The sequence below is a fragment of the Diceros bicornis genome, chromosome 34 (assembly GCF_020826845.1).
Source record: "Diceros bicornis minor isolate mBicDic1 chromosome 34, mDicBic1.mat.cur, whole genome shotgun sequence".
Classification (NCBI taxonomy): domain Eukaryota; kingdom Metazoa; phylum Chordata; class Mammalia; order Perissodactyla; family Rhinocerotidae; genus Diceros; species Diceros bicornis.
Genome location: NC_080773.1, coordinates 24,630,903 through 24,656,717, shown reverse-complemented (window position 1 = coordinate 24,656,717; position 25,815 = coordinate 24,630,903). Strand labels below are relative to the sequence as shown.

Genomic DNA, 25,815 nt, shown 5'->3' with positions numbered 1-25,815 from the left:
AAAATGTCTGCCAACTGCTCAGCACAGTGCCTGGCTCATACTAGACACTTAAGGAGCATTCATTCCCTTCCCCCTTCCCGCCTCGCCTGCTGAAACCCCATCCATTCAAGCTCCGTGATCACCGAGCCTGTCCAGCCATCTCTGATTTCCCCAGCAGAGTGTGATCACTTTCAATTCTGCAGGCAACGGACTTATAACACTATTCCTTAAAACCACATCTTACAGAGCTGCTGTGTTTTCTCCTAGGAGGCTGGTGAGTTAACTTCTGTAAAGTGAATCAGATTTGCCCACTGGTGGTCATCTTCTATTTAAGGCTATGTCCCCACAGGAAATGGAATGATATTAAGAAGAGCTCCTGTTTATTGCCCACTCACCCACCCCCCGCCCCAGGGACCAGGCACTGCTCATAAGTTGCCTCTGAGGCTCTCAACACTCTTGCAAGGTATTATTTCAATTTTTCAGAGAGAGAAACTAAGGCTCAGAGAGAGGAAGTCTCTTTCTCAAGGTCACACAGCAAGGAAGGGGCCAAGCTGGTACTCAAATTCAGCTTTATCTGACTCCAAAGTCAAAAGTAACCGTTCCTTCTGCCACACCAAAGAACATGGTGGATACAATTGGGGTAGGGGCCTGGGGCTAAGAACACATTATAAATTGACACTATGACTCTTGGGAGTTTTTATCTAAGTGGGTGTTGTGTCTGTAAAACACTTTGGATACCAAAAACGACCCTTCCCACTCACAGCCCCACAGAGCCCCAGGAATCCTCCTTACCACTTATCTATCCCACCTCCCTATCTTACTAAGTCCAAATTCTACTGACACTTCAAGGCCCAATTTAAATACCACCTTCTCCTTGAATTTTCTCCGCTACTGACAGTGATTCCTCTCCCATGCTCTTGTCTTAAGTTTTACTTAAGGCTATGTCCAAACAACCCTAGTAGGATCTGGTGTCCTTGAGAGCAGGAAATGGGTCTGCTTTAGTCTCTGGAGCCTAGGATGATGTCTGTTGAATGAATAAATGAGCTCCATCCCCAGCCTCTACCACGTGGCCATTATGCTCCCCACCTTGGTTTTCATCCTTCATTCCTCTAAGTTGCCATTTCTAAAGAAATGTCAGGAATTCCTCACTGGGAAACAGTGCTTTGGTTCATCTCTGACTCTCAACCCCTACTCCTCAGTGCTTAACACATATTGGAGGCATATAGGAAAGGAAGAAAGGGTGGGTGGGTGAATGAATAGATGGATGGATGGATGGATGGATGGATAGATGGATGGATGGATGGATGGATGATGAGTGGATGGAATTATCAATGGATAGGGGATGGCAAGATGGATGGATGGATAGATGGATGGATGGATGGATGGATGGATGGATGGATGGAAGGATGGATGGATGGAAGAAGGAAGAACGAATGGAATAATGGGTAGATGGAAGGATGGGAAGATCAATGTACACATGGATGGATGGATCAAACAGAAAGAAAGCAGCGTTGGAACATAATGAATGTATCCCGGGAAAACTGTCCAAATAGCATCATGCAAAGCCCCAAGAAACACTAAAAAGGGTAATGATAATAGAAAAGAGATAAAAAGGGGCACAGACCTTGGCTTAGAGAAGATGGATAAAGTGCCCAGGCCAGGAAAGGAGTCCCAAGTTGAGCTGAGAGAGGGGGAGAATTTGGACATCCAAGTCTTACCCTTGACAAGGGCCTTCAAAACAATGGTCTCAAATTCCTCAGGGCCATCTTCAGTGGAATAGACTGTTAGCAGCTCCTTCCGGGTCATGATTTTCTCCACCTGCAGAATACCAAATTCTGCATCCCCAGCCTAACTCCTCCTGAGCCCTGTCCACAGAGACACAGGAGACCATTCCCCTCCAGGACACAGGAGTCCTGGGCCCCAGCCCCTCCTCCCTCAGACCCAGGAGTCCCGGCTCCCAGCCCCTCCTCCTGAGATCCAGGAGTCCAGGCTCCCAGCTCCTCCCATCTCAGGATCCAGAGTTGGGCCCCTAATGTTGTACCTGGGCCTGCAGAACCTCAGGGTCCCCTTTGGGGAAGAAACGCTTAATCCAATCTCGAACTTCACGTCGCCTGCCCCCTCCACTCCCTGGAGCCAGAGTGTCTTCCAGGATCTCTGCCAGGCAGTCTGCAGCTCCCCCAGACCCGGCCACCAGGAGGCAGGGGAGCTGGGCCTGAGTGGCATTCTCTATCCGCTACAGGATAAAGGAGGGAGTCAGGTCAGGGAAGGCAGGTATTCACCCCACCTGGAGTCCACACTCACAGACCCTCCTCCCCTAAGACTCAGGACCCAGGAGTCCAGGCCCTTATACCTTCAGCATCTTCTCATCACCCTCGATCAGGAGGAGGAGGACAGGGATGTCAATTCCAGTCCCTGAGGAGAGAAGAGAGCCGGGGGCTTGGTCACCTCCCATCAGCCTTTGCCAAGGATGGGAGAGAACTACATTTCCCAGGAGTCCCTGGGGCAAACACTGGCTTCTGCCTAACTCTCTGTCCTGAGGCTCATGGGAATTGTCATGTCTTTGAACACATTGGGAGGGGCCAGATTTTGAAGACAGTAATGCTCCACTTCCCAAGGGAGGTAGGAGGCTGGGGGCCTGAACTCCTGGATTCCTGAATGAGGCAGGTATTTCTGGTGCAAGTCAATCCTGTAATTGATTAACCACTCAGGAACCAGGAGAGGATGAAAGTTCAAACAGAAAATGAAGGAAATAAGGAATAAAAAGGACTATCCAAACACAGTAAAGATATTTATCAAAGCCCAATAGCAAAAGCATATAAGATAGTTTTATAGTAACTCTATTTCCATTAAACTAAGAAACGAGACAATATTACTACTAGTCACATTCAGCCGGGTGTTTTGAGCTAGTGTAATAAAGCAAGAAAATGAAATGGAATGAAAGATTTTCATTCATTCATTGGAATGAAAACTGGTAGTTTTTTTTAACCCGGAAGAGACAAAGGTATCTATTTGAAGAAAATGTGAAATTTATTCTCAGAAAACTGGAGAGACTCCACTCAAAATAAGTAAATATTAATAAGAGAATTTGGTAAGAGGATTGATACAAGAAAAATACACAAAAATCAAAAACTTTTCTCCAAACTAGTAATGATATGTATCTTATCCATGTTTAGATAAAAATGATAAAATACTTGGGAATTAATTCATCCAGTACAAGATTTTTATGAGGAAATTGATAATCCTTATTTAAGGACAAGGTCTGAATAAACGGCAAAACTAATACCATGTCAACCTGTCACAAAGTAACATAAATTCAATATAGTTTGGGGGAAGGGGGAGTAGGAGGAGCTTGGAAGTGTTTTCCTTTTTCTTTTTTTTTAATAGAATAAAATAATTTTAAAATTCATATGGAAGAGGGCCGGCCCCGTGGCTTGGCGGTTAAGTGCGTGCGCTCCGCTGCTGGTGGCCCGGATTCGGATCCCAGGCGTGCACCGAGGCACCGCTTCTCCGGCCATGCTGAGGCCGAGTCCCACATACAGCAACTAGAAGGATGTGCAGCTATGACATACAACTATCTACTGGGGCTTTGGGGGGAAAAAATCAATAAATAAAATCTTTAAAAAAAAAATTCATATGGAAGAATAAATAGAGTAGAGCTAAGAAATTTTTGAAGGACACTGAGGGAGAACTTTCCCTAATATGTATTCAAACATCTTATTTATTTATTTATTTGCAGGGAAGGATTCGCCCTGAGCTAACATCTGTTGCCAATCTTTTCTCTTGTGTTTTTCTTCTCCCCCAAGCCCCAAGCATGGTTGTATATCTAGTTGTAAGTCCTTCTAGTTCTTCTACGTGAGCCGCTGCCACAGCATGGCTACTGACAGGCGAGTGGTGTGGTTCCGAGACCAGGAAACGAACCCGGGCTGCGGAAGCAGAGAGCATGGAACTTTAACCACTAGGCCAACAGGGCTGGCTCTCAAACGTCTTTAAACTACCGTAATCAAAATATAGTTTTGGCACAGGAATAGAGAGGTAAAAGAGAAAAAGTTTCAGAAACAGATTTCTACATATAAAGGAACTAAATATATAAAAGTTGTGCTTCAGTTCAGCTGGAAAAGGATGGCTTACTTATTAAATGGTCATGACAAAACATAGCTTCCCAACTGAAGAAAAGAAATGCAGACTCTCTACCTCAACACATGTAAAAATCATCTCCAGATGGATGAAAGGTCTAAATATAAGATATTAAAAAGAAAACTTAGAGAGAATATTTGTATAGTGTTGGAGTGGCATGGACTTTTCTAAAAAGACAGGAAACCAAGAGGCTATAAAAGAAACAACAAAAATATCACATAAAAATGATAGAATTTTTATGGAAGTAGCATAATTAAAGTATGTTTTAAAAATGTTACAATACAGCTAACAATCAAAGCATTATTATTGACAGGATACAAAGAATTCCTACAAAGAGATAAGAAAGAAATAGCCCAATTCAAAACTGTGCAAACGATATGAATAGACAATTCATAATTGAGGAAATTGGGTTGGCCAACAAAATATATGATTATATCTTTTAACAATGGTTAGATAAGTTAAAAAATCAAGTTAAAAGTGAGGTCACTTTTTACCCATCAGATTGGAAAAAGATTTAAAGCAAGAATATCCAGAGCTGGTTGAGACTAGATGGAAAAGGATGCTCTCAAACATTCTTGATGGGAATGAAAATTGCTACAAACTTTTAGAAAGTTTTCTAGTACTCTCTATTAATACAGACACACAGCAATCTCACTTGGGGAACCTACTGTATAGAATTTATAATTCTTTTTATTGAAGTATAATTGACTTACAATTTTTGTGTGTGTGTGTGAGGAAGTCTGGCCCTGAGCTAACATCTGTGCCCATCTTCCTCCATTTTGTATGTGGGATAGCGCCACAGCGTGGCTTGAGAAGTGGTGCATCGGTCCACTGGGATTCAAACCTGCAAACCCTGGGCCACCAAAGCAGAGTGTGTGAAATTAACCACTATGCCACCAGGCCAGCCCCTACTGTATAGAATTTAAAACACCTGTATGTAATTATGGACGTCCATACAAAGGTATTTATTCAGCATTGTTTGTAGTGCCACACACTGGTAAAACTTTATATATCCATCAATTGAGAAAATTTTAAATAACAGATGGTACACCCATTACCAAGGAATATCATGCAACTATTAGAAGGAGATCAAAGATAGAGAAGTTTGGACCTAAAGAGATGGTCATAAGAAAGTGTAAGATGTATAAACATAGTATAAAAAAGAAAGAGAGAAACACCAACTAGGTGGAAGTATAATTGTATAGGATTTTATAAGCATACAGAAAGGTATAAAAGGATAAACTCCAAATTGTATAATACTGATTACCCCAATAGAGGGGGTTGGAGCTGGGAAAAGAAGATCATTAACTTTTTCTTTATGTATCTTCATATGATTTGATTTGTTCAATGAGCACATATTAAAGCTGACATAATATATTCTGTTGATTGAAAGAAGCCAGTCTCAAAAGGTCATGTATTATATTATTCCATTTATAGGACCTTCTGGAAAAGAGAAAACTAGAGTGACGGAGAACAGATCAGTGACTACCACGGGTCTCATACAAAAGGAATGCCTTCATGGTAACTGATCTGTGTCCTGATCATGGAAACACTCACATGGATCGCTACATATGCTAAAACTCACAAAACCATACACCCCCCAAAACTGGTCTTACTGTATGACCATTTTAAAAATAAGATTAAAGTTGCCGAAATACTACGTAAAGTTTAAGAATTAAGCGGACACTTTTTTAAACACAGGAAATGTTTACAAAGAAGCAGCTTTTGGTTGAATTGACTTTGTCCACCACTGGACATTTGTTTCTATTGTATCAATTTCTGCCCTGCCTTTATTATTTCCTTGCTTTTATTTTCCCTAGACTTCATTTGCTGTTCTGTTGCTAGGTTTAAAAAAAAAAATTTTTTTTTAATGATTTTTAGCCTTTCTTCTTCTTCTTCTTTTTTTTTTTTTTTTGATATATGCATTTAAATGTACAAATTTCTTAGCTCAGGGCTGGTTTTCCCCAGCAAAAAGAGGAGGATTGGCATGGGTGTTAGCTCAGGGCTGATCTTCCTCACAAAAAATAAATAAACAAATAAATAAACAAACAAAGAAGCATTAAAAAATAAATAAATAAATAAATAAAATGTATGAATTTCCCTCTAAGGATTGCATTAGCTGCATCCCACAAGTGTTGGTATGTCATACGTTCATTATCATTCAATGCAAAATATTTCCTAGCTTCTTTTTTTTCTTCTTTGATCCATGGAATATTTACAAACTACAACTCATGCAACGATATGGATGGATCTCACAGAAATAACATCGAATATAAGAAGCCAGACAAAAATGCCCAGATGGTAGGATTCTATTCATATGAAGCAGAAACACGGTCAGAGCCACTCTGTGCTGTTAGAAGCAGGATAGGGGTGACCCTTGGGTGCTGGGAGGAGGTGTCTGGGGGCTGGAAACATTCTATTTCTTGATCTGGGTGCTGGTTGCATAAGCGGGTTCAGTTTGTTAAAAATTCATCAAGCCGTCCACTTTTGTGTATTTTAGATTTCAAGATAAAGATTTTTTAAAACACAGCAAATGATGGGAGAAGGTGCTTGACCATAGGAAATTCCTCACTGCAACCCCCAAATTTCGACCAGACCGGACCACTGGGATCCTGAGCCTTGGGCGGTGGGCCGCGAGGGGAAGAGGCCACTCACCTCCCAGGCCTGTCTTCTGCTGGGCAATGTAGGACTCGAAGCGCAGGCGGAAACGGTTCTCCCCGCCCAGGCGGCCGTGAGTGCCATCGTCCACCAGGAAGAAGGCCGAGTAGTTGTAGTCCAGGGGAAACTGGACCCCGTCCTCGGGGTCACCGCGCCACGGGTACCTTGCAGGGAACGATCCCTGGGAGACAAGTGGCCAGACCAGGGAGTCTTTCCATCAGGGCCAGGAGGACAGACACCAGGCACTCCTCCTGCAGATCAGGCGTCCGGGCCCCCAGCCCCTCCTCCCTCAGACCCGGGAGTCCATCCCCCAGGCCTTCCTCCCTCAGACCCGGGAGTCCGGGCCCCCAGCCCCCTCCTTTTCCAAGACGCTGAGTCCCACCTTGGGGTTGATGAGGTTCTCTCTATTACGAACTACACCCCAGGGGGCCACGCCCATGGCCACCACCTTGCTGCCCCCGATGCTGGCCATCTGGTGGTCCCGCACAGCCACACCAACATGCCGGCCAATGCCAGTGTGCAGCCCCCCGGTGACAATCCAGGCCCCTACACAGAGACAGAGAGTGGTGAGGTCCAGAGACACACGGGTGTGTACAGACAGAGAGAGAATAGGGTGAGACAAAAACCCACACACAGGGATGGCGGGGGAGACAGCATCCCAGAGAAGCGGGGGAGATGGGCAGTCAGCCCCCGCCCAGGAGGCACCGCCCCCCGAAGTCACCTGTGCTCTGGGCAGCCCGCACCAGCCCTCGTCGCAGCAGGTCCTGCAGCCAGGTCTGGAGGGTGGGGCCCCCCGATCCCCCCAACACTGACACCACCAGGTTTGGGGCCCGGAAGCCCCATGTGCGCGTGACCAGACTATAAATTGTAGCTGGATCCGTTCGGTCAGAGAGCCGGAGGAACTGTGGACACATGGGAGGAGGGGACACGGGGAGGGGGACAAAGACACAGAAAGGGACAGAGACCCAGGGAGAAAGGGACAGAGACCCAGAGAGAAGGGGACAGAGACCCAGGGAGAAGGAGACAGAAACCCAGAGAGAGGGGGACAGAGACCCAGAGAGACAGGGACAGAGATCCAGACAGAAGGGGACAGAGACACAGAGAGAGGACAGGGACCCAGGGAGAGGGGGACAGGGATCCAGGGAGAAGGGGACAGAAACCCAGAGAGAGGGGGACAGAGACCCAGAGAGAGGGGGACAGAGACCCAGACAGAGGGAGACAGACTTAGAGAAGACAGACGGGGTGGAGGGGACAGAGATCCAGGGAGAGGTGAAGACAGGGATGGGCAAATGGGGAGACACAGCATTCAGCTGGGACACCCCCAGACCCTGGCTCGGGGAGCCCCTGAGGCATGCCGCTCGACTCGCCGACCCTGGCCCTGCCCAGACATGCAGGCCTCACATTGCTGGCCTTGTGGCCGGCGCCCAAGAAGTCCAGGTCCCCGTAGGCATCAGTGGGCTTTTCCGTGGTGTGCAAGTCACTGTCCCACACGGTCACCACAGCTGCCCCAAACGCATCCTCCACAGCCACTGACGGGTGCGTACTCCGGGGACACCCACACTGGCACAAGGTCTCCCTGGGGGGAAGAGGATGAGGGAGCATGAACCCCAGGGGTGTCCCCACCGGCCCCCAGCATCCTGTAGAAGTGTGCATACTTCTGCATGCTCCCCAGAAGCAGTCACAGTCCATGCTGCCCCTGGCACTGCCCCTCCCTGGCTCCAACCAGCCTGAAGGAGAGACTGGCGGGGGAGGGCAGCCACAGTCACCTTGCCCACCAGAAGGACACCGCCGCGGCTCAAATTAGCCTGAGCAGGCAGGTCTGCAGGGCCCCACCCTCGCTGTTGCCTGCAAGGCCTGAAATGGAACGGTGCAGGGGGCTCAGAGGGGATGTCCCCACCATCCCCAGTCCAAACAGATGCTATTCACCAGGAAAAGGAAAGTCCACAGAGAGATTCAGAGAGTGCGCACGCGCTAGAGCCTGTGCCATGTGACTCTGGGCAGGCGGCTTCACCTCTCTAAGCCTAAATTTCCTCCTCAGATGAAAAGATGATAATAACACAGGCTACTTCATGGAACAATGAGAAGCCAATGAAATCACGCCATATTCCCAAAATGAGAACTGCATTCCAGACCCAGAGGGAGAGCCAACTCTGCATGAACTCCACACAAAGCTTTAAATAACCTTGAATAACACAGCGAGAAAGTCATTCCTTTTCTACTTCTGATTATAGTCAAGGAGAGAGGCTCAGCCAGATGCCGGGATCTTTATGGGCTAACACCTTGCTACTCTTTAACAGAGAAAAGCCGGCCTCGGGCTACGAAAACCGGACTGGCAATAGGATCTAGTTAGAAGCTAAATGCCTTTATTTGCTTTTCATTGCAACTGTCTTTTATGGCTTGTTTTTTTTTCCTTCTTGTGACAAATGGAACAGGTTTTCCATTTATGGTAATCATATATGAAACCCTTTTCCCCCTAAATAAATGTACAAGTATCCCTGCTATCTAAATGGGATTGGCACCTGAGTCTTAAAGAGCAAGCAACATGAATTTGGGGAATGAGGGATTTATTTGAAAATGTATCTAGATTTCTTTGGTTCCTGATTCCAGAAAGGATTCATATATCGAGGGAGACCCGCATTTATGTAAACCGAGTGAACTGAGACTTAAGGACCAGTTTTATGGAAAGAATAGCACAGGTGGTACGTGGATGTGGCAAAAGTTGTGAAGACACTAAAAGAATGGCCAGTGGATCCAAACACAGGATGAAGGGAATATACAGCCCAGCTCCTGGCAGAGTGAGCACTACACACCCCTCCTTTCTGAGTCTACCTCCAGGGTCCTGGCACGCCTCAGTTTACCCACTTGATCGTTTCACCCATCTCAACCTCATCCCTGGACCACCTCCTTCCTTTCCATTTACTTCCCACTAGCCCTTCCCAACAAAACTCCTTCATGGAATGTTCCAGAACCTATGCTCTCCAATAGAGTAGCCCCTAGCCACATGGGATTCTTTATATCCAAATAAATTAAAATTAATTACAATGAAAAATTCAGTCTCTCTGCCTACATTTCAAGTGCTCGGGAGCCTCATGTGGCCAGTGGCTGCCATATTGGATATGGATATGGAACATTCCACCATCGCAGAAAGTTCTGGTGGGTAGCACTGGCAGACTCCCCTTCTGCACTTCTCACCTCCTACCCTCCTTCCTCAGCGTGGCCACTGAAACTGAAATTGTTCTCTGTAAGATCAGCAATTACCTGCGCGTCCCCAAATACAGTGGCCTGTATTCAGGTCTCATCTGACTTTATTTTTATTTATTTATTTATTTTTTTGTGAGGAAGATCAGCCCTGAGCTAACATCCATGCTATTCCTCCTCTTTTTTGCTGAGGAAGACGGGCTCTGAGCTAACATCTATTGCCAATCCTCCTCCTTTTTTTTTTCCCCCAAAGCCCCAGTAGATAGTTGTATGTCATAGTTGCACATCCTTCCAGTTGGTATATGTGGGATGCGGCCTCAGCGTGGCCGGAGAAGCGGTGCGTCGGTGTGCACCCGGGATCCGAACCCGGGCCGCCAGTAGCGGAGTGCACACACTTAACTGCTAAGCCACGGGGCCGGCCCCTCATCTGACTTTATCACAAAGTAGCTGGTCACAGCAAAAAGGCTCCAATTCTAGAGAACCTCTTCCTTGGCAGGGCACACCTGCCCCCACCAGCTGCTCTGTGACTGCCTCATCTGTGGCTTTCTCTTCCTCTGTGCTTTCCTTGAGTGTAGCTTCGCGCCAGAGCAAGGACCACTGGCTTCCTACACAGGTCTCAAACTCGATGCTTCCGGGGGCCAGGCGAGTAATATAAGGGGAAGAAGCATCAGGCGGAAAATAAGCGGGCGTGTCACCAGAGTCTGTAGTGACATGAGGCACGCGTGTTTGTGTTGAGGCATTCAGAGACAGGTTTTTAAAACTGCTCTTCTATGCAAAAAAAAATTGGCCATAGAACTGCCAGTTTGCAACCTCCCTGAATTTACACATTTTTTTCCCTGTGGCATATCACCTACTTCCACAGTTTCTGTACCATCTACAGCCAGGACTTCTCAAGTCCCAGACCTTTCCCTGAGTCCCAGACCCAGGTCTGCAATGACCCCAGTTCCTCCCAGGCCCCTCCTATGCGCGAAGTCCCACTCTGAGCTTGGCGACATTTCGCAAACCTGCTCATCCTCCTGGGTTCCCCCATCTCGAGGACAACCCCACTGTCTCCCAGACCCCAAATCAGATGTCTGGAGCCATCCTCCTCCCTTCCCCTGTCACTCCCTAAATCCATCGCCCCCCAAGCTCCTGCCCCCGTCCCCTCCCCTCTGTGTCCCCACAGCCCTGGTCTGGCTCAGGCCTCTTTGTCTTCCACCTGGACCCTCACCCAGCCTCTTCTCTGGCTTCCCGAACTCCTAGTCATCCTCACACAGCCCCCAGAGGGTCTTTCCACACCCAGAGTTGACCTTGCCCCTCCTGTGGCTCCGCAGCACCCCAACACAAGGTCCCAGCCCCTTGGGATGGCATTTGAGGCCTGTGAGGCCCATCTGAGGCCTTGCCCTCCTCTGTGGCCTCCTCTCTTGTGACGATGCCCCTTGCACCCTGAACTCTGCTCCATTTTCAAGCCACACCACATTGCCAACAAGAAGCAACTTCAACATGACGGTCTCGCTCCTGGGATCACTGTCCACATGCCTCTCTTGAGCCCACCTCAACTGTCAAACTCCAACTTGTCCTTCAAATGTCACCTCACTGGCCCCTCCCCCTCCAGAAGCCATTAGTGACACCCTGTGTCCCCTCGGCACCCATGGGGTCCGGTGGCGCATCCTTTGCAACTCCCATCTCCTTGCCTCACAGTAAAAAATGTTTTGAGCACTCACTGGTGACAATGTGTATCTGTTTATTTATACATAATTGCATGGGCCGGCCTGGTGGCGTAGCGGTTAAGTGCACGCGCTTCACTGCGGCAGCCTGGGGTTCGGATCCCGGGTGCACACCGAGGCACCGCTTGTCAAGCCATGCTGTAGCGGCGTCCCATATGAAGTGGAGGAAGATGGGCACGGATGTTAGCCCAGGGCCAGTCTTCCTCAGCAAAAAAAAAAAAAAAAAAAAGAGGAGGACTGGCAACAGATGTTAGCTCAAGGCTGATCTTCCTCACCAAAAAAAAAAATATATATATATATATAAGTTGCAAGCCACACTGCGCTAGTACATATATAACAAAACACACACTATAGTAGGAATGTTGACATTTCCCACACCCCAAAGATTGACTTAAGAACAACGAGAGGGCCAGCCCTGTGGCTTAGCAGTTAAGTGCGCGCTCTCTGCTACTGGCGGCCTGGGTTCGGATCCCGGGTGCGCACCGACGCACCGCTTCTCCGGCCATGCTGAGGCCGCGTCCCACATACAGCAACTAGAAGGATGTGCAACTATGACATACAACTATCTACTGGGGCTTTAGGGAAAAAAAAGGAGGAGGATTGGCAATAGTTGTTAGCTCAGAGCCGGTCTTCCTCAGCAAAAAGAGGAGGATTAGCATGGATGTTAGCTCAGGGCTGATCTTCCTCACAAAAAAAGAAAAAAAAAAAGAACAACGAGAAAGTTAGAACCCCTTGAGACACCATCGCTGAAAGCCTCCTCAAGGGGGGGCAACACCCCGACTGGCTCACACAGCAGCCCCAGCCACCCAGCACAAACACAGGGCCTGTCCACAGTGGTGCCTGCTACCTTCCAGTGGGAATTGCCGATATTTTCCAGAGCTTATTATGTGCCAGGCACTGTTCCAGAAATATTGCAAGCATTAACTTGTTTAAGTCTCCCAATAACCCTGGAGATAGGGCCTGTTTTTATGCCCAGATGAGGCCCAGAGAGGCGAAATGATGTGCCCAAAGCCACACGGCACGTGTCCCCGGGGAAATTTGAACTTTGGCGGGGCCTGTGCTGCAGAAAATTATGCCCCGTTGGGAGCGCTGAGTGAAGGTTTCTTGGGTGAATGAATGAATGAATGAATGAAGCAGCCAAAAGAGAAAGTGACATAAGGAGACAGAGACGCATAGAAAAGACACGGGGAAGGAAAGAACGGAACGGAGTCCTGGAGCTTTAACAGCGACCCCGAGCGGGAGAATGGGAGCTGGGAAGTGTCCGCGCAGACCCCAACACTCCCGAGGGAGAAGACCACCAGGGAACGCCCTTGGGAGTGTCCGCAGTGAGGACAGGGGAGGGGCTGAGGGGCGGGCCCTCGGGTGGGCGGGGCTAGCGGGCCGGGGACGCTCAGGGGTCCGTCCCGGGGCGAACTCCTCACCCCGGATCTGTGGGGTCCACGATGAACGTCGTGCACGTCTTCTTTCTGAAGATCTTGGGGATCCAGCTCTGGGGACAGGAACAAGGGGTGGGGATGCGGGGGCTCCAATTCAGTCCTGTGGGACACGGAGTCACCCGCCCCGCGCCCCACCCCGGGACCCAGGAGTCCGGGACCCCAGCGCCCTCCTCCCCCAGAGGGGGGAGGGGGGAGGGCCCCTCCCAGCTCGACCCCCTCCCAGCTCCCTTCCTACCCACCCCCAAAGACCCAGGAGTCCGGGTCTCCCTACCCCCTCCTTCCTCCGACCCAAGAATCTGGGTCTCCAGCGCCCTCCTCTCTGGAAACCAGGAGGCCAAGCCCCCAGCTCCCTGTTCCCTGAGACCCGGGGGTCCGGCCGCTGTACCTGCTCCTTCTCCGAGCCCACCATGCTGCCGCAGCCGCCGCAACCTATCCGCCTCCTTACATCCCCTCTACCAAGTCCGGTTCCAGACACGCCCCGGACAAACCGGATCCGCCGCTTCCCAGCCCAGCCTGGGGCGGGGCAAGATCTGGGGGGCGGGGAGTCTCGGAGACACGCAGAGACGGAGGCGGGGCAAAGCGCCGGACAGGCTTCAGAGACCCAGAGAGAGGGGGACAGGGACCCAGCGAAAGGGGGACGGAGACCCAAGGGAGGGGGACGGAGATCCAAAGGAGGGGGACAGAGACCCAGAGAGAGGGGGACGGACCAGAGGGAAGGGGACCGGTGCCCAGAGAGAGGGGGACAGAGACCAGAGGGAGGAGGATGGAGACCCAGAGAGAGGGGGATTGGGGCCCAGAGAGATGGACACAGACCCAGAAAGAGGGGAACAGAGATCCAGAGAGAGAGGGGGACAGAGACACAGACAGAGAGGGACAGAGACCCAGACAGAGAGGGATGGAGACTCAGAGGGAGGGGGACGGAGACTCAGAGAGAAGGGTACAGAGACCCAGAAGCAGGGGGACGGAGATGCAGAGGGGACACAAAAGCTTAGGTGAGGAGCTAGAGATTCAGAAAGGGAGGCACAGAGATCCACAAGAGAGGGGCACATTGACCCAGAGAGAGAGAGAAAGACTTAGGTGAAGTGGGGAGACTCAGAGGTGGAGACAGAGACCCAGAGACAGAGGGACAGCTCCCCAGGGGGAGGTAGAGGGGGATGACAGAGATGGGAAAGGTGGCACATTGACCCTGGAGGAGGGGACACAAGGACTTAAGTGGGAGGCAGAAAACCAAAAAGAGGGGGGAACAGAAATTTGTGGGGGGAGTGTACATTGACCCAGAGACCCAGACAAAGACTTGGGTGGGGGGCAGACACTCAGAGTGGGAGGGGGACGGAATCCTGGGGAGAGGGGACAGGGACCCTGAGAGAGTGGGTGAAGAAACCACCAGAGAGAGGCAGACCCATAAAGAGGGATGGGGACCCAAGAGCGAGGGTGACAGCGACAGAATGAGGAGTGGGAGATATTGGCACAGACAGGCAGGGCCACATGTCTCCTCTCTCTGACATGGCTCTCTCTGACAGGGACAGCTGCGGCTACTGGTAACCTGAGCCCCCCGCCCCCCTTGCTGTATTTATAGCCCTGGCCTGGCCCAGTCCCCTGCCCTCAGATCTGAGTTCCAGGGACAGGAGGTCATGGGTATCCGTGCTGGGAGCAGAGTTCCTGTCCTCCCTCTCCAGGGCCTCCATATCAGCATCCACTCTCTCAGCAATGTATCCCATTCTGGCCAGAAACTCCCCCAATCCTTCCATGGCAGGGGTCTCTCTCTCAGATGCATCCCTCCTGCCCCCCCCCCCAGGTACCTCAGGCTCCCCCAACTTGGCCAGCTAAAAATCTAGCTGTTGTCTTTGCAGCTGCCAATCGTGAACTTGTTGGCAGTCCAAAGTCAAGTCCCTTGGTCCCCCTCTCCTGGCCAAGGAGAGACCCCTGCACCTACCCCCTACCCAGCAGGGAGGAGGAGCAGGAGGGGAGGGGCAGGCGGGTACTGACCCAGAATAACTCAGGGCTGAGAGTAAATTTAGCCACAGAGAGGGGAGGGGAGAGACCCTATTGGCTGGGAAGTGGGAGGGAGGGCCCGAGAGGGGGGTCAGGGGGCTCCTGAGTCTGCCTCAGAGGGGTGTCCGGAGCCTGGCAGTGAGGGCCAGAGGAAGGCAGACAGGCAGAGGCGGAGAGACCCAGCAAACGAAAGCCACGAGAGAAAGAAAGAGAAGGACCCCCAACAGGGACAAGGACCCCAACATTCATCCACACAGCCACAGCGGCAGCTGGAGCCAGCCCTGGGAGAAGCTCTGCTCGCTGTCCGTCCGCATGGGCCACCGTGGGTCATGGCTGCACACTTCTCTCCTCTGGGCTGCCGTGGCCAGCCTCCTCCTCCCCCCTGCCATGACCCAGCAGCTGAGAGGGGCTGGGCCGGGCCCCAGCAACTGGAACAACAATGCAGGAGTCCCGGGGCCCCCAGAGGACGTGTCTGGTGAGTTTGGCCATCCCATCCACAGCCATAGGGGCCATGGAGATGAGAACAAGGATGTTTCCACAGAGAGTGGGCATCAATTCCAGAGCCACAGAGACCACAAAGAAGCAGACGAATATGTCTCCAGGGAATACGGTCACCGACCCCAAGGCCACAGGTACCAAGGCCATGAGGTCGGAGATGAGAATGTCTCTGAGGAGGAGATCTTCACAGAGCATGCTCGGCAGGCCCACGGGCACAGAGGCCATGGAGATGAAGACGTGGATGATTCAGCCAAGCATGGGCACCACTTCCCCAGCCACGGGAGCCACGGCCATCAAGACGAGGATGAGGATGAAGTTGTGTCCAGTGAGCATCACCATCGTATCGTCAGGCATGTACACCAAGGCCACAGAGGAGAAGAGGATGATGAAGAAGATGAGGAAGAGGGGGGGCTCTCCACTGAGTATGGACACGAGGCCTACAGACACGGAGGCCACAGGAAGGAAGAGGATGAGGATGTCTCAGGTGAACACCACCATCATGTCCCCAGCCAGGGGCACCGAGGGCATGAAGAAGATGATGATGATGATGATGTCTCTACTGAGTACAGACACCCGGCCCACAGGCACCAAGGCCACGGGAAGGAAGAGGATGAAGAGATCTCAGATGAACATCACCATCATGTCCCCAGCCACGGACACCGAGGCCACAAAGAAGAGGAAGTAGAAGATGAGGATGATAATTATGATGATGATGTCTCCACTGAGTATGAACACCAGGCCCACAGGCATCAGGGCCACGGGAAGGAGGAGGATGAAGATGCCTCAGATGAACACTACCATCATGTCCCCGGCCACGGGCACCGAGGCCATGGAGACATGGAAGATGAGGAGGAGTCCACTGAACACTGGCACCAAGTTCCCAGACATACCCACCATGGCCTTGGAGATGAGGAGGAGGAGGAAGAGGAGGAGATCACAGTCAAGTTCAGCCACCATGTTGCAAGCCACCAACCCCAAGGCCACAAGAGCTCTGAGGAAGAGGACTTCTCAGATGAATATAAAATAGCAGTCCCCAGCCATCACCACCACGGAGTCCCCAAGGAGGAAGACGAGGACATCTCTGCCAAGGTTAGCCACCAAGCTCCCAGCCACAGGCAGCAAAGCCACAGAGATGAAGGGACTGGCCACAGAGGGTCCATCAAAGAGGAGACTAGCCCCCAGCCCCCAGAACAAACGGGGGTCAAGGATAGAAGCCATTTCAGGGAGAGAGATTCTGAGGAGGAAGAGGAGGAGAAGGGGGAAGAGGACCATGGCTCCCAGGAGGAAGATGATGACGGTTCAGAGCTGGGAGAAGAAGACACCTATCACAGCAGCCTAGAGCAGGAAGATGAGGAAGATGAGGAGGAAGGTCATGGGCTCAGCCTGAGCCAGGAAGAGGAGGAAGAGGAGGAGGAAGAGGAGGAAGAGGTGGAGAGGAGGGAAGAGAGGGCTAAGGTTCAGGCTCCACTGAGCCAAGAGCACCAGGAGGAGGAAGACGAGGAAGAGGAGGGGCTGCAGGAAGACAAGCTCCCCTTCACCATCATCCCCAACCCACTGGCTAGGAAGGAGGTGGCTGGAGGTGCCTCCAGTGAGGAGGAGAGTGATGAGGACACTAGTAAGTGATCTGGCCAGGTGGGGGCGGGGAGGAGGAGAGTCAGCCTAAGTCACTGTTGCCCTCCTGTCCCCACAGGTCCACAGGATGCCCAGGAGTACGGGAACTACCAGCCAGGGTCCTTGTGTAGCTACTGTTCCTTCTGCAATGTATGTCCCCAGCCCAGATCCATCCACCAAGCTGTCCTTAGAATCTGTCCCAGGGCTCTTGGGTACCTTAGGAGGGCTTTGAGCAAAGGAGGGGCAGGGGCAGTTCTGAGCGAACAAAGACACTTCTGGGGCCATGTGGGGGACAGACTGGAGGCCAGAAAACCAGGGAGGAGGTTGGGGCAATGATCCAGGAAAGAGAGTGAGGCCTGAGCTGCACCTGCTGATGTGGGGACAGAGAGGAGGGTCCATGGCAGAGTTGGGGGGCATGTGGGACAGGACTGGGGACTGACAGGCTGTGGGGAGAATAGGGAGAGAGCGAGTGAAGAGAGTACCCGCAGGTCCAGCCCAGAGGGACGGGGGACATGGGGTCACCCTGCAATGGGGAAATGAAAGGGGAGGAAAGAGGGTTTGGGGGAAGATCCTGAACTCAGTGTTGGAGGGATAAGGGTGAGGAGTTGAGGAAATGTCCAGGGGGCGGGGCGGACGGCTGGGAGGAGGCTTCCAAACGGGATTAGGGTTTCCATCTAACCAGGCTCCTCCGGTCCCCAGCGATGCACTGAATGTGAGAACTGTCACTGCGACGAGGAGAACATGGGAGAGCACTGTGACCACTGCCAGGTGAGACTTCCCCCGGACCACCAGGTCCTAGGATGGCCCAGGACCCTCTGAGCACCCCTCGCCCCAAAGCCTGGCCTCTGCCCTCACACCTGATGAGCCCTTGACTCCACACCCGATCCTGCCTCTGACCTTAACCTCCACCTCTGGCCCCTGTACAGCCCCCGCCTCCATCGTGACTCCGCCCCTAACCACCTCCCAGCGCTCACTTTCTCCCCATCCCCGCCCCCAGCACTGCCAATTCTGCTACCTCTGCCCCCTGGTCTGCGAAACAGTCTGCACTCCAGGTGAGCGTGGGCGGGGCCCAGCGAAGCAAACCCTGGCGGGGCAGGAGCCAATCGGAGGGGTGGGCCCGGAAGGTTGTGGGGCGGGGCTAGGCGGGGAGGCATGGCCAGAAGTGGAAGTCTATGGGTGGAGCGGGGCGAGCACAGAGGGCCAGGGCCTGGACGAAGGGACGGTTGGGGATGGATCCTGAAGCCTAGGAGGCTAGAGCAGGTGGAGGGTTTTGAGGGGTGCGCCTAGAACCTAGTGGGCGGGGCCAAAGCAGGCAGAATTCGAAGGCCCTCGGCTACTGGAGAATGGGGATCCCCAGAGCAAGGAGGAAGGAGAGGGACCTTCAAAGGAGTCCCAATAGAAGGAATCCAGTTTGGAGAAGCAATTAGGAAAAAGGGGGGCAGAGCTAGTTCTGATCCCGGAATGAGTGAAAAGCGGCCCCGTAATTTCGCCCGTGGAGTATCCCTCAAGCCTCTTCTCTCCCACAGGAAGCTACGTCGACTATTTCTCCTCGTCCCTGTACCAGTAAGTGTGTGGAGGGGGGAAGTTTAAGGGCCGTTTAGAGTGGCGCTGTCCCGCTACGAGTTATTGGAGGACCCTGGGACTCCCTTTCCCCGTCGGTGAAATGGGCAAGTTAATGATCTGTAAGCGCCCTGGGGTGAGCCTTGGACACACGCTGTCTAACCTCTATGTCCTCCTCTCCAGAACCCTGGCGGACATGCTGGCAACTCCGGAACCCTGACCCGGCCGCGCGGCTGCGCGCAGACGTACCTCTCTGGCCCTCCAACCCCCTTCCACGAGCCATATTTATTTCTCTGAATAAACGTGCTTCTCGAAACCCTACTGTCAGGCGTGGGGTCTGGATTCTCAGGGCACCGGGGAACGCAGGTCGGAACTGGGGACTTGAACTCGTGGGTCTGAGGGAGGAGGAGCCTGGACTCCCGGGTCCTGGATGTGGTTGCTTTCATAAGGTCCTGACAAATAAATCAGTCCACATGGGAGCTTTTTGAAACAGTTCTCTTTACCCGTGATCACTGAGTGACGCCTGGGGCAGGGAGGCCGACCAAGAGTCGGGGGCGAGGGCTCCCCCACCATCCTCCCTTCCCCCACGCCACGTCGCCCAGTGGCATCGTGGAAAGAGGATTCTCCCATGCAAACCCCGGAGCCGGAGGGGAACGGGGAGCGCACTTCTGCGCCCCCTACCCCCGGGGCACGGACACGGCCACAGCACGGGGGGCGGAGGGGCCCCGGGGACACGAGACACTGGGGATGGAGAGGGGGCCCCGCCCGCAGCTGACCCCAGGCACCGGCGACGGGACGCGGCGGGGCGGGGCTGAGCGGCACAGGGGGCGAGGCTTGTAGCAGCGAGTCCCCCCTCCCCTCCTTTCGGACGAAGAAGGAAGACTTGGGCCCCGCGACTGGGGAGGAGACAGGAGGGGGGGCAGCCTCTCCCCGCATGCGGCCCGGGAGGGAAGCCCCGTCCCCTTCCCGCGGGGAAAGGGCCTCCATCTCCCATCGGAAACTGATCAATAAATTACAAAGTAGAGAAAAGGGAGGCGGAAGTTCGGAGCGGGATTTCTTCCCGCCCTCTTCTTTCCCCCTCTCAGTCCAGTTCATGTGGTTTGGTCCAGGCCCAGTCCATGTGTGAGGCGGGGACGCGTGCCCCCCGCTTGTCTGTGCAGATGGTCCAGTCCGCGGCGCGAGCGCCCCCGCCCGCTCTCCCTGGCCAGACCGTACTCTGGGCGGGAGGGGGAAAAGCCCAGCCTCTGGAAGCTTCTTCCATCCGAGTGAGGTCACCTGTATGGACGCCGGGCAGTACGTGCAGCAGTGAAGATCCATTGTGCCGCCCCGAACCCCCAAGATCACCCAGGACAGTCCTCACCTGGAGGCCTACACTAGCAGGAATAGGTCCGGACGGAGACGCCGTCTGCCCGGGAACTCCCAGAACTCTGGCCTGGAGGGAAAGCGAGCAGCGGCTCAGCCTGGAGCATCACACACCCCAGCCCGCCCAGATCCTCCCCAGGGTTTATCCGAGCCTCAACCCCAAGCGTCCTCCCTCGGATTTCCCTCCCGAGACGACAACGATCGCCTGGCTCTACGCCAGTTTCCCTCCGTTTCTCGCAGCCTTGAATTCATCCAAGGTGCCCTAGGTGGCACTGGACGAGCTCATTTCCCACCCTGCAAAGGGGGTGTAGCAGCTGGCACATTGGAGTGGTCCATTTGTCAAGGGTGGGGGAGAAAGGGCTAGGCCACTTCGGAATCTGGAGAGGGAGGCTTCTGGAATGTTGAGTAGGTCCTTGTCCTATCCCGAGAAAGGGGGAGGGAGGAGGGGCTGTTGCATTTGGGAGCCGCCCACCTTCCGGCTGCAGCTTGCGGAGAGGGAGCCCTGGCGAACCCAGGGCCCCTGCAGCGGCCGAACGAAAGTTAGGGGGCAACATCTCAGCTGAGTCAGGGGTTACGCCTCGGAGGTCCTTCTCTCGAAACATTTTCCGCCAGGATGGGGAGCGGCTGAAGGACTTGGCGCTGTCCTAGGTATAGGGGCCGGGCAGCCGGTGAGGGACCAGGCCCCCATTCTGACCCCGCCCCTCCCTTTGACTCCACCCCTTTCCGGCTTTCATCTCCCCTTTAACCCCGCCTCTCTCCTGGCCCCGCCTCCAATCACGACTTATTGGCAAAGTCAAGCCCCATCCCTTCAGCTCTGACCCTAGAAGGGCAGCTGGGAGCCGAGCCTCCAGAGCCGCTGCTGCGCCCACCTCGTCCAGCCGCCTGTCTGTGCCTAAGGAAATGAGGTTGCTGAATTCCTTCTCCAGGAGCTGCCGGGCCTGGGGAGGAGAGATGGGAGAGGGGTTGCAGTATGCAGTCTGGGAGGTGGGGATGCCCAGTATGGCCCGGGCCGAGCGGCAGCTCACCTGCGCATTCTGCGTGGGGATCTGCAGGAGCAAGGCCAGGTCGGAGTAGTCGAAGGTCTCGTCCAGGGCGAGCAGCGCCCCGTGCACCCCGCTCTCCGTGAGGTTCGTGGCGAATTCCTTCAGGCCCAGCCCGGACACCCAACCCATGACCCGCTCATTGGACCACACCATCACGTCTGGGGACGGAAGGGACCCTCAGGGGTAGGCCCGTCCAATTTAGCCCATACTTCCACCCCCATTTCCTCTTTCCTGACCACGCCCCCTATGCTGGCTCCACCCCCTAGTTTACGGTAACGCTCCTCTTCCCTGGCTTCCCTCCCCTTCCCTAACCACCCCTCGTCCAGCCCATCCCCAAACCCTCCAGCTGGCTCCAGCCGGATTCTTATCCTCTTCTGCTCACCTCGGATCTGGGTCTGACTTTCTTCCCGCCTCCGCTCCAAGTCCTTCCGGTCATAGTTGAGGCGCTTCAGGCACATGATACCATAATGCAGACTCACCCTGAGCAGCAGGGGAAATCGAGTCACAGATGAGCCTTCACAACCCCAGGGACTGCTACTCCTATTGGGCCCTCCCCATTGGCTGTGGTCTTCTGGGAGATGTCCAGGAGTTGTTCCATTGGGTCAGGTCTATTGATTGCTGGGGTATTTGAAACAGGCAGTTCCTACTGGCTAACCTGGAAGGGGTGTGGGGCCAACTAGCCAAGCTGTCTCAGGATTTGGACTTTTCCTAGTGGACCACCTTATTGGTGGAAGAGACACAACAGTCAGGATTTCCTGAGGATCCAGGCTAAAGAGCCAAAGATAGTCCAAGGAATTTCCCATCCCCAGTCCCAATCGCCAGAAACTCTGCAGGAGTAGGGCTTCCCCTTGGACTGTCCCCATTGGCCAGGCAGCCCCCACCTGTGGAAGCTGTCCACCATCTTGAGTTGGCCCCGGAGCTCCTTCTTGTTAAGATGATCTAACATGCGGGCATCCACCAGCGACTCCATGAAGTAGCTTCGGTATTGGGGCAGCCCCAGGCTGGGCAGCCAGTCGTTCCCCACCCATTCATGGTTCATGTCGCCATATGCCAGGATCTGGGGCCATGGGCAGGTGGAGGAGGGGTCAGGCCCTCTGACCCCTTCCCCTGTATATATGAAAGGATACAGTCCAACCCCCCAATCCAAGGTTGTTCTTTTTCCATTCTATGGCAGGCCAATGGCCCATCTCTGTTCAGGACAATGGACCAGTCCAAAGTTGTCTTCTACCCCTTCATAATGACAGGATAGACTCTTATCTAGTCAAAGCGTGGTCCTTGGACCCACAGCATCTCCATCACCTGTGAACTTGCTGGAATTGCAGAATCTCAGACCCCACCCCAGGCTACTGAATCAAAATCTGCATTCTCACAAGATCCTCAGCTGATCTGAACTGCCCATTAAAGTTTGAGAAGCACTAGTCTAGCACTGTCCCAACTCAGAACAACGGATGAGTACAACACCTGTACTTCCTCAAGTCAGGACAATGGGTTCTTCCAATGGAGCTCTCCCTCCAACAAAGGATAATGGATCCATCACTCTTGCACTGTCCCCAAAATACTGGTCTAACGCTGTATCTCGCCCAGGACAATATTCTGGATCAGCCCAAAGTCCTTCACTTAGCATAAGGAAACAATCCATACCTCCCCCTCACTGGAAACAAAGACCCCAGTCCAACATAGTTCCCTCACCTCAAGTGAGTTCATGCCTCCCCCTTCTTGAGAACACAGTGTAGCTCCTCCTCCCCAACTTCTCAGCCTGACATGCAGTCAGTCCTCCCCAAATGCTTTCCCCTTTGCCCCGTACACTGGAACAGTCCCACTTCTCCCTCAACCAGAGGGAGAACGGGTGCTCAGCGTCTCGCTGGTTATAGCAATGGAACAGTCCCTGGAGCCCCCCCAACCCTCGATAATGGAATGGCCCGTGCGCCACGCTAACAATGGAACAGTCCGGGCTTCTACACCACCCCCACCAAGCCACAGTGAGACAGTCCAGAGCCGAGCTCCACGCAGCGCCCCCCAGCGGTGACGATGGAATGCTCCAGCGAGGGTAGGGGCGGGGCTCGGAGAAGGAGGGGCGTCCATGCAGCGTGCACAGCCTGTTCATGCGCCCACGTCCCGCCCCGCGCCCCCTACCTGCTCCCAGCTGATCTCCTTGGTCTCCTGACCCGTTAGTGGGAAGAGGGGAGAGAAGGGGTGGGGTTAAGGGGCAGGTGGAGGAGGGCGGGAGGGACGAACAGACGGACAGACAGCCACAGACTCGCCCCCCGCCACTCCCCAGGGAGAGTTAGTACCACCCCCAAGGCCGCCGGCAGGGGGCACTCACAGGCTTGGTCGTGGCCGTAAGTGACTCCATCTCCTCATGTGTCATCCACACGTTTCCTGTGGACTGAGGGGTGGGCAGTGTTATGGAAGGTTGAGAGAGGGCTTCCGGATAGAGGAGGGGGAGAGAATCCTGCTCCTGGAGGCCCAGGCCATGTACATTTATATACATTCTGCTTTCTGGCTCAGAAAGGCCAGTCACTGCTCTGGCCCAGGAGGTGACAAAGACAAGGAATGATGAATTATTGAGCACCTGCTGTGTACCAGGCAAAAGAACATGGGCTTTGGCGTTGGACCAATTCAGGTTTGAGTGGGGACTTTGCTGGGTATTTTGTTGTGTGACCCTGTGCAAATTGTGTCACCTCTGCAACCTCACACAGGTACAGAGTGAGGGTGCAGAATGAGGTGGCAGATACAGCAGTGGGGCAAATGTTTGGGGAGAGGGGGGCGTGTATTCACGTTAATTGAGCACCTGCTCCCAACAAGCCTACGAGTTAATAATTCACACACTGATTCAAACACATGTAGCTCCTCCTGAGTGCCAGGCACAGTTGTAGGGTCTGGGATACACAAGGGGAAATTTGAATATAGAATGAACAGTAGATGAAGTTAACAATAATGTCAATATTCTTAGGTGTGATAAGGGCATGGTGGCTACATAGGAGAATGTCCTTATTTTTAGAAGTTGCACACTGAAGTAATTTTTCAGGTAACCTGTTATGAGGTCCACAAATTACATTCAAGTGCTTCAAACACACACACACACACACACAAACACACACACACGTATATGTAAATACCAAGTATGGCAAGGAGTTAATTGCTGAATTAGGCATAGGTACACATAATTTTCTGTATGGAATGAAAGGATAAAATATTAGAAGGCAGTAAATGCTATGGGGAAAAATTAGGTGTTAATGTCCTGGGGTGATGGGGCGGGTGACTAGTTTAGCTGTTGAGTTAGCGAGGCCTCTTGGAGGTGGTGACATCTGAGCTGAGACCTCAAGGATGAAAATGAGCCAGGCTTGGGGAAAACAAGGGGTGGGGTGCTCCGAGGAAAGGGAGCAGTAAGTGCCAAGGGGTAGAGTCAGGGAAGGAGGGGCAGGGGCCCCTCATCAAAGGCCTTGTAGGGGACCATATGAATTTGACTTTCTCCCAGGCAGGGGGTCCCTCTGGCTGCAGTGTAGAACACAAACTGAGGGTTGGGGATAGAAGGGAGGCAGGGAGACTCCTCCCCTCGGAGACAATGTGAGAGACAATGAAGAGCAGGGTGTATGCGACAGAGCTGGAGTGCGCGGGCCCAGGATTGGCTAGTCTGAGGACAAGAGACAGGGCCCCGAGGCAGCAAGGGCTGGGATTGGCCTCTGGACACTCACCGTGCGGGAGGAGGCGGGAGCCGAGGGCGAGGTGAGCGAGACCATCTCCTGGATGGCGAGGCGCAGCTTGAGCCGGTGCAGTGGGTTGCTGATGCCGATCTCGCGCTGGATCTCTGTGTCTGACAAGTTGGCCATGATGGCGCCACTCTTGACGTTGGCCCGGCAGGCGGCCACATACCATGCAGGCATGCCTACCCACAGCTGCACCAGAGGGAGGGAGGGAGGGAGGAAGGACAGAGACAGAGACAGAAGAGAGAAAGAGACGATATCAGGAGAAACAGGAGAGATGGGAGGGAGAAGGAAAGAGAGATGGGAGGGAGAAGGAAAGAGAGGGAGCGAGGGAGACAGAGAGATGGGAAAAGGCAAGTGGGGGAGAAACAGAAAGACATGAGAAAGAGAAGAAACAGATAGGGTGAGGCAAAGAGACATGAGACTCAGAGGGAGAGAAATGAGGAGAGACAGAGAAGGGTAATGCCAGAGTCAAAGGGGAAAGGGAGGAATGGGGAGAGACAGAGATGAGGAGAGACACACAGAGACGAGACAGGCGTGGGGAGAGAAAGGAGCAAAGGACATTGGGAGAGAGACATGGGAAGACCCAGAGACAGAGGCAGAAATATGGGGAATGACAAGAACACAGAGATGAGGAGAGAGGCAGAAAAACAGAGATAGAGAATCCCACAGAGAGAGAGAGACATGGGGAGACACAGAGAGAGACAACAGGAGAACAGGGCCAAGGTGGGCATGGCCAGAGGGACAGGGGCGGAGGGAGAAGGAGAAACAACAACAGGAAGATCAACAGGAAGCCTGACCCCTCTCAGGGCCTCATCCTCCTCCCCCGCCCCCAGCTCTGGGGTAGGGGGATGGCGCTGGGGGGACCAGGCCAGCTCCTAATGGTGGGGCTGTCACAGAGGTGGGATCAAGGGTCAGGGCGTTCCTGGGCGCC

At 53.2% G+C, this 25,815-nt stretch overlaps 3 protein-coding genes across 11 annotated transcripts in view; 1 reads left to right on the top strand and 2 right to left on the bottom strand.

The window, feature by feature from the left end:
- Positions 1–13,596, bottom strand: part of TRPM4 (transient receptor potential cation channel subfamily M member 4) — a 39,559-nt gene extending 25,963 nt beyond the window's left edge. Inside the window, exons 1-9 of one of the 4 annotated variants that reach the window (XM_058529780.1) lie at positions 13,497–13,596; positions 13,097–13,164; positions 8,173–8,347; positions 7,493–7,673; positions 7,154–7,317; positions 6,769–6,952; positions 2,330–2,391; positions 2,021–2,212; positions 1,698–1,797 (exon numbers count right to left, since the gene is read on the bottom strand). In XM_058529780.1, coding sequence (XP_058385763.1) covers positions 1,698–1,797; positions 2,021–2,212; positions 2,330–2,391; positions 6,769–6,952; positions 7,154–7,317; positions 7,493–7,673; positions 8,173–8,347; positions 13,097–13,164; positions 13,497–13,520 — 1,150 coding nt within the window. In that variant the 5' untranslated portion in view covers positions 13,521–13,596. Of the gene's footprint in view, positions 1–1,697; positions 1,798–2,020; positions 2,213–2,329; positions 2,392–6,768; positions 6,953–7,153; positions 7,318–7,492; positions 7,674–8,172; positions 8,348–13,096; positions 13,165–13,496 lie in introns of those variants that run through there. The other 3 variants (XM_058529781.1, XM_058529782.1, XM_058529783.1) reach the window with 3 other exon arrangements.
- Positions 13,597–15,229: 1,633 nt separating this feature from the next.
- On the top strand, positions 15,230–19,093 carry HRC (histidine rich calcium binding protein). The gene is made up of 6 exons (XM_058529851.1): positions 15,230–17,216; positions 17,292–17,362; positions 17,912–17,980; positions 18,210–18,264; positions 18,739–18,775; positions 18,956–19,093. The coding sequence occupies exons 1-6, from the start codon at positions 15,416–15,418 to the stop codon at positions 18,990–18,992; spliced, it is 2,070 nt and encodes a 689-aa protein (XP_058385834.1). The 5' UTR covers positions 15,230–15,415; the 3' UTR covers positions 18,993–19,093.
- PPFIA3 (PTPRF interacting protein alpha 3) overlaps positions 18,199–25,815 on the bottom strand; it is a 22,998-nt gene continuing 15,381 nt past the window's right edge. For 3 of the 6 annotated variants that reach the window (XM_058529776.1, XM_058529775.1, XM_058529774.1), the window contains exons 21-28: positions 24,873–25,073; positions 23,501–23,563; positions 22,059–22,234; positions 21,560–21,657; positions 21,160–21,335; positions 21,004–21,072; positions 20,133–20,204; positions 18,199–20,047 (exon numbers count right to left, since the gene is read on the bottom strand). In XM_058529776.1, coding sequence (XP_058385759.1) covers positions 19,118–20,047; positions 20,133–20,204; positions 21,004–21,072; positions 21,160–21,335; positions 21,560–21,657; positions 22,059–22,234; positions 23,501–23,563; positions 24,873–25,073 — 1,785 coding nt within the window. In that variant the 3' untranslated portion in view covers positions 18,199–19,117. Of the gene's footprint in view, positions 20,048–20,132; positions 20,205–20,606; positions 20,779–21,003; positions 21,073–21,159; positions 21,336–21,559; positions 21,658–22,058; positions 22,235–23,310; positions 23,338–23,500; positions 23,564–24,872; positions 25,074–25,815 lie in introns of all 6 variants that reach the window. The other 3 variants (XM_058529779.1, XM_058529777.1, XM_058529778.1) reach the window with 3 other exon arrangements.

Excerpts from the sequence above, each read along its gene's own strand:
- HRC (XM_058529851.1), top strand. The coding sequence starts at position 15,416 with ATGGGCCACCGTGGGTCATGGCTGCACACTTCTCTCCTCTGGGCTGCC. Across the intron at positions 17,363-17,911 it reads GCTACTGTTCCTTCTGCAAT|CGATGCACTGAATGTGAGAA; the intron begins GTATGTCCCCAG and ends TCCGGTCCCCAG. Across the intron at positions 18,265-18,738 it reads CGAAACAGTCTGCACTCCAG|GAAGCTACGTCGACTATTTC; the intron begins GTGAGCGTGGGC and ends TCTCTCCCACAG.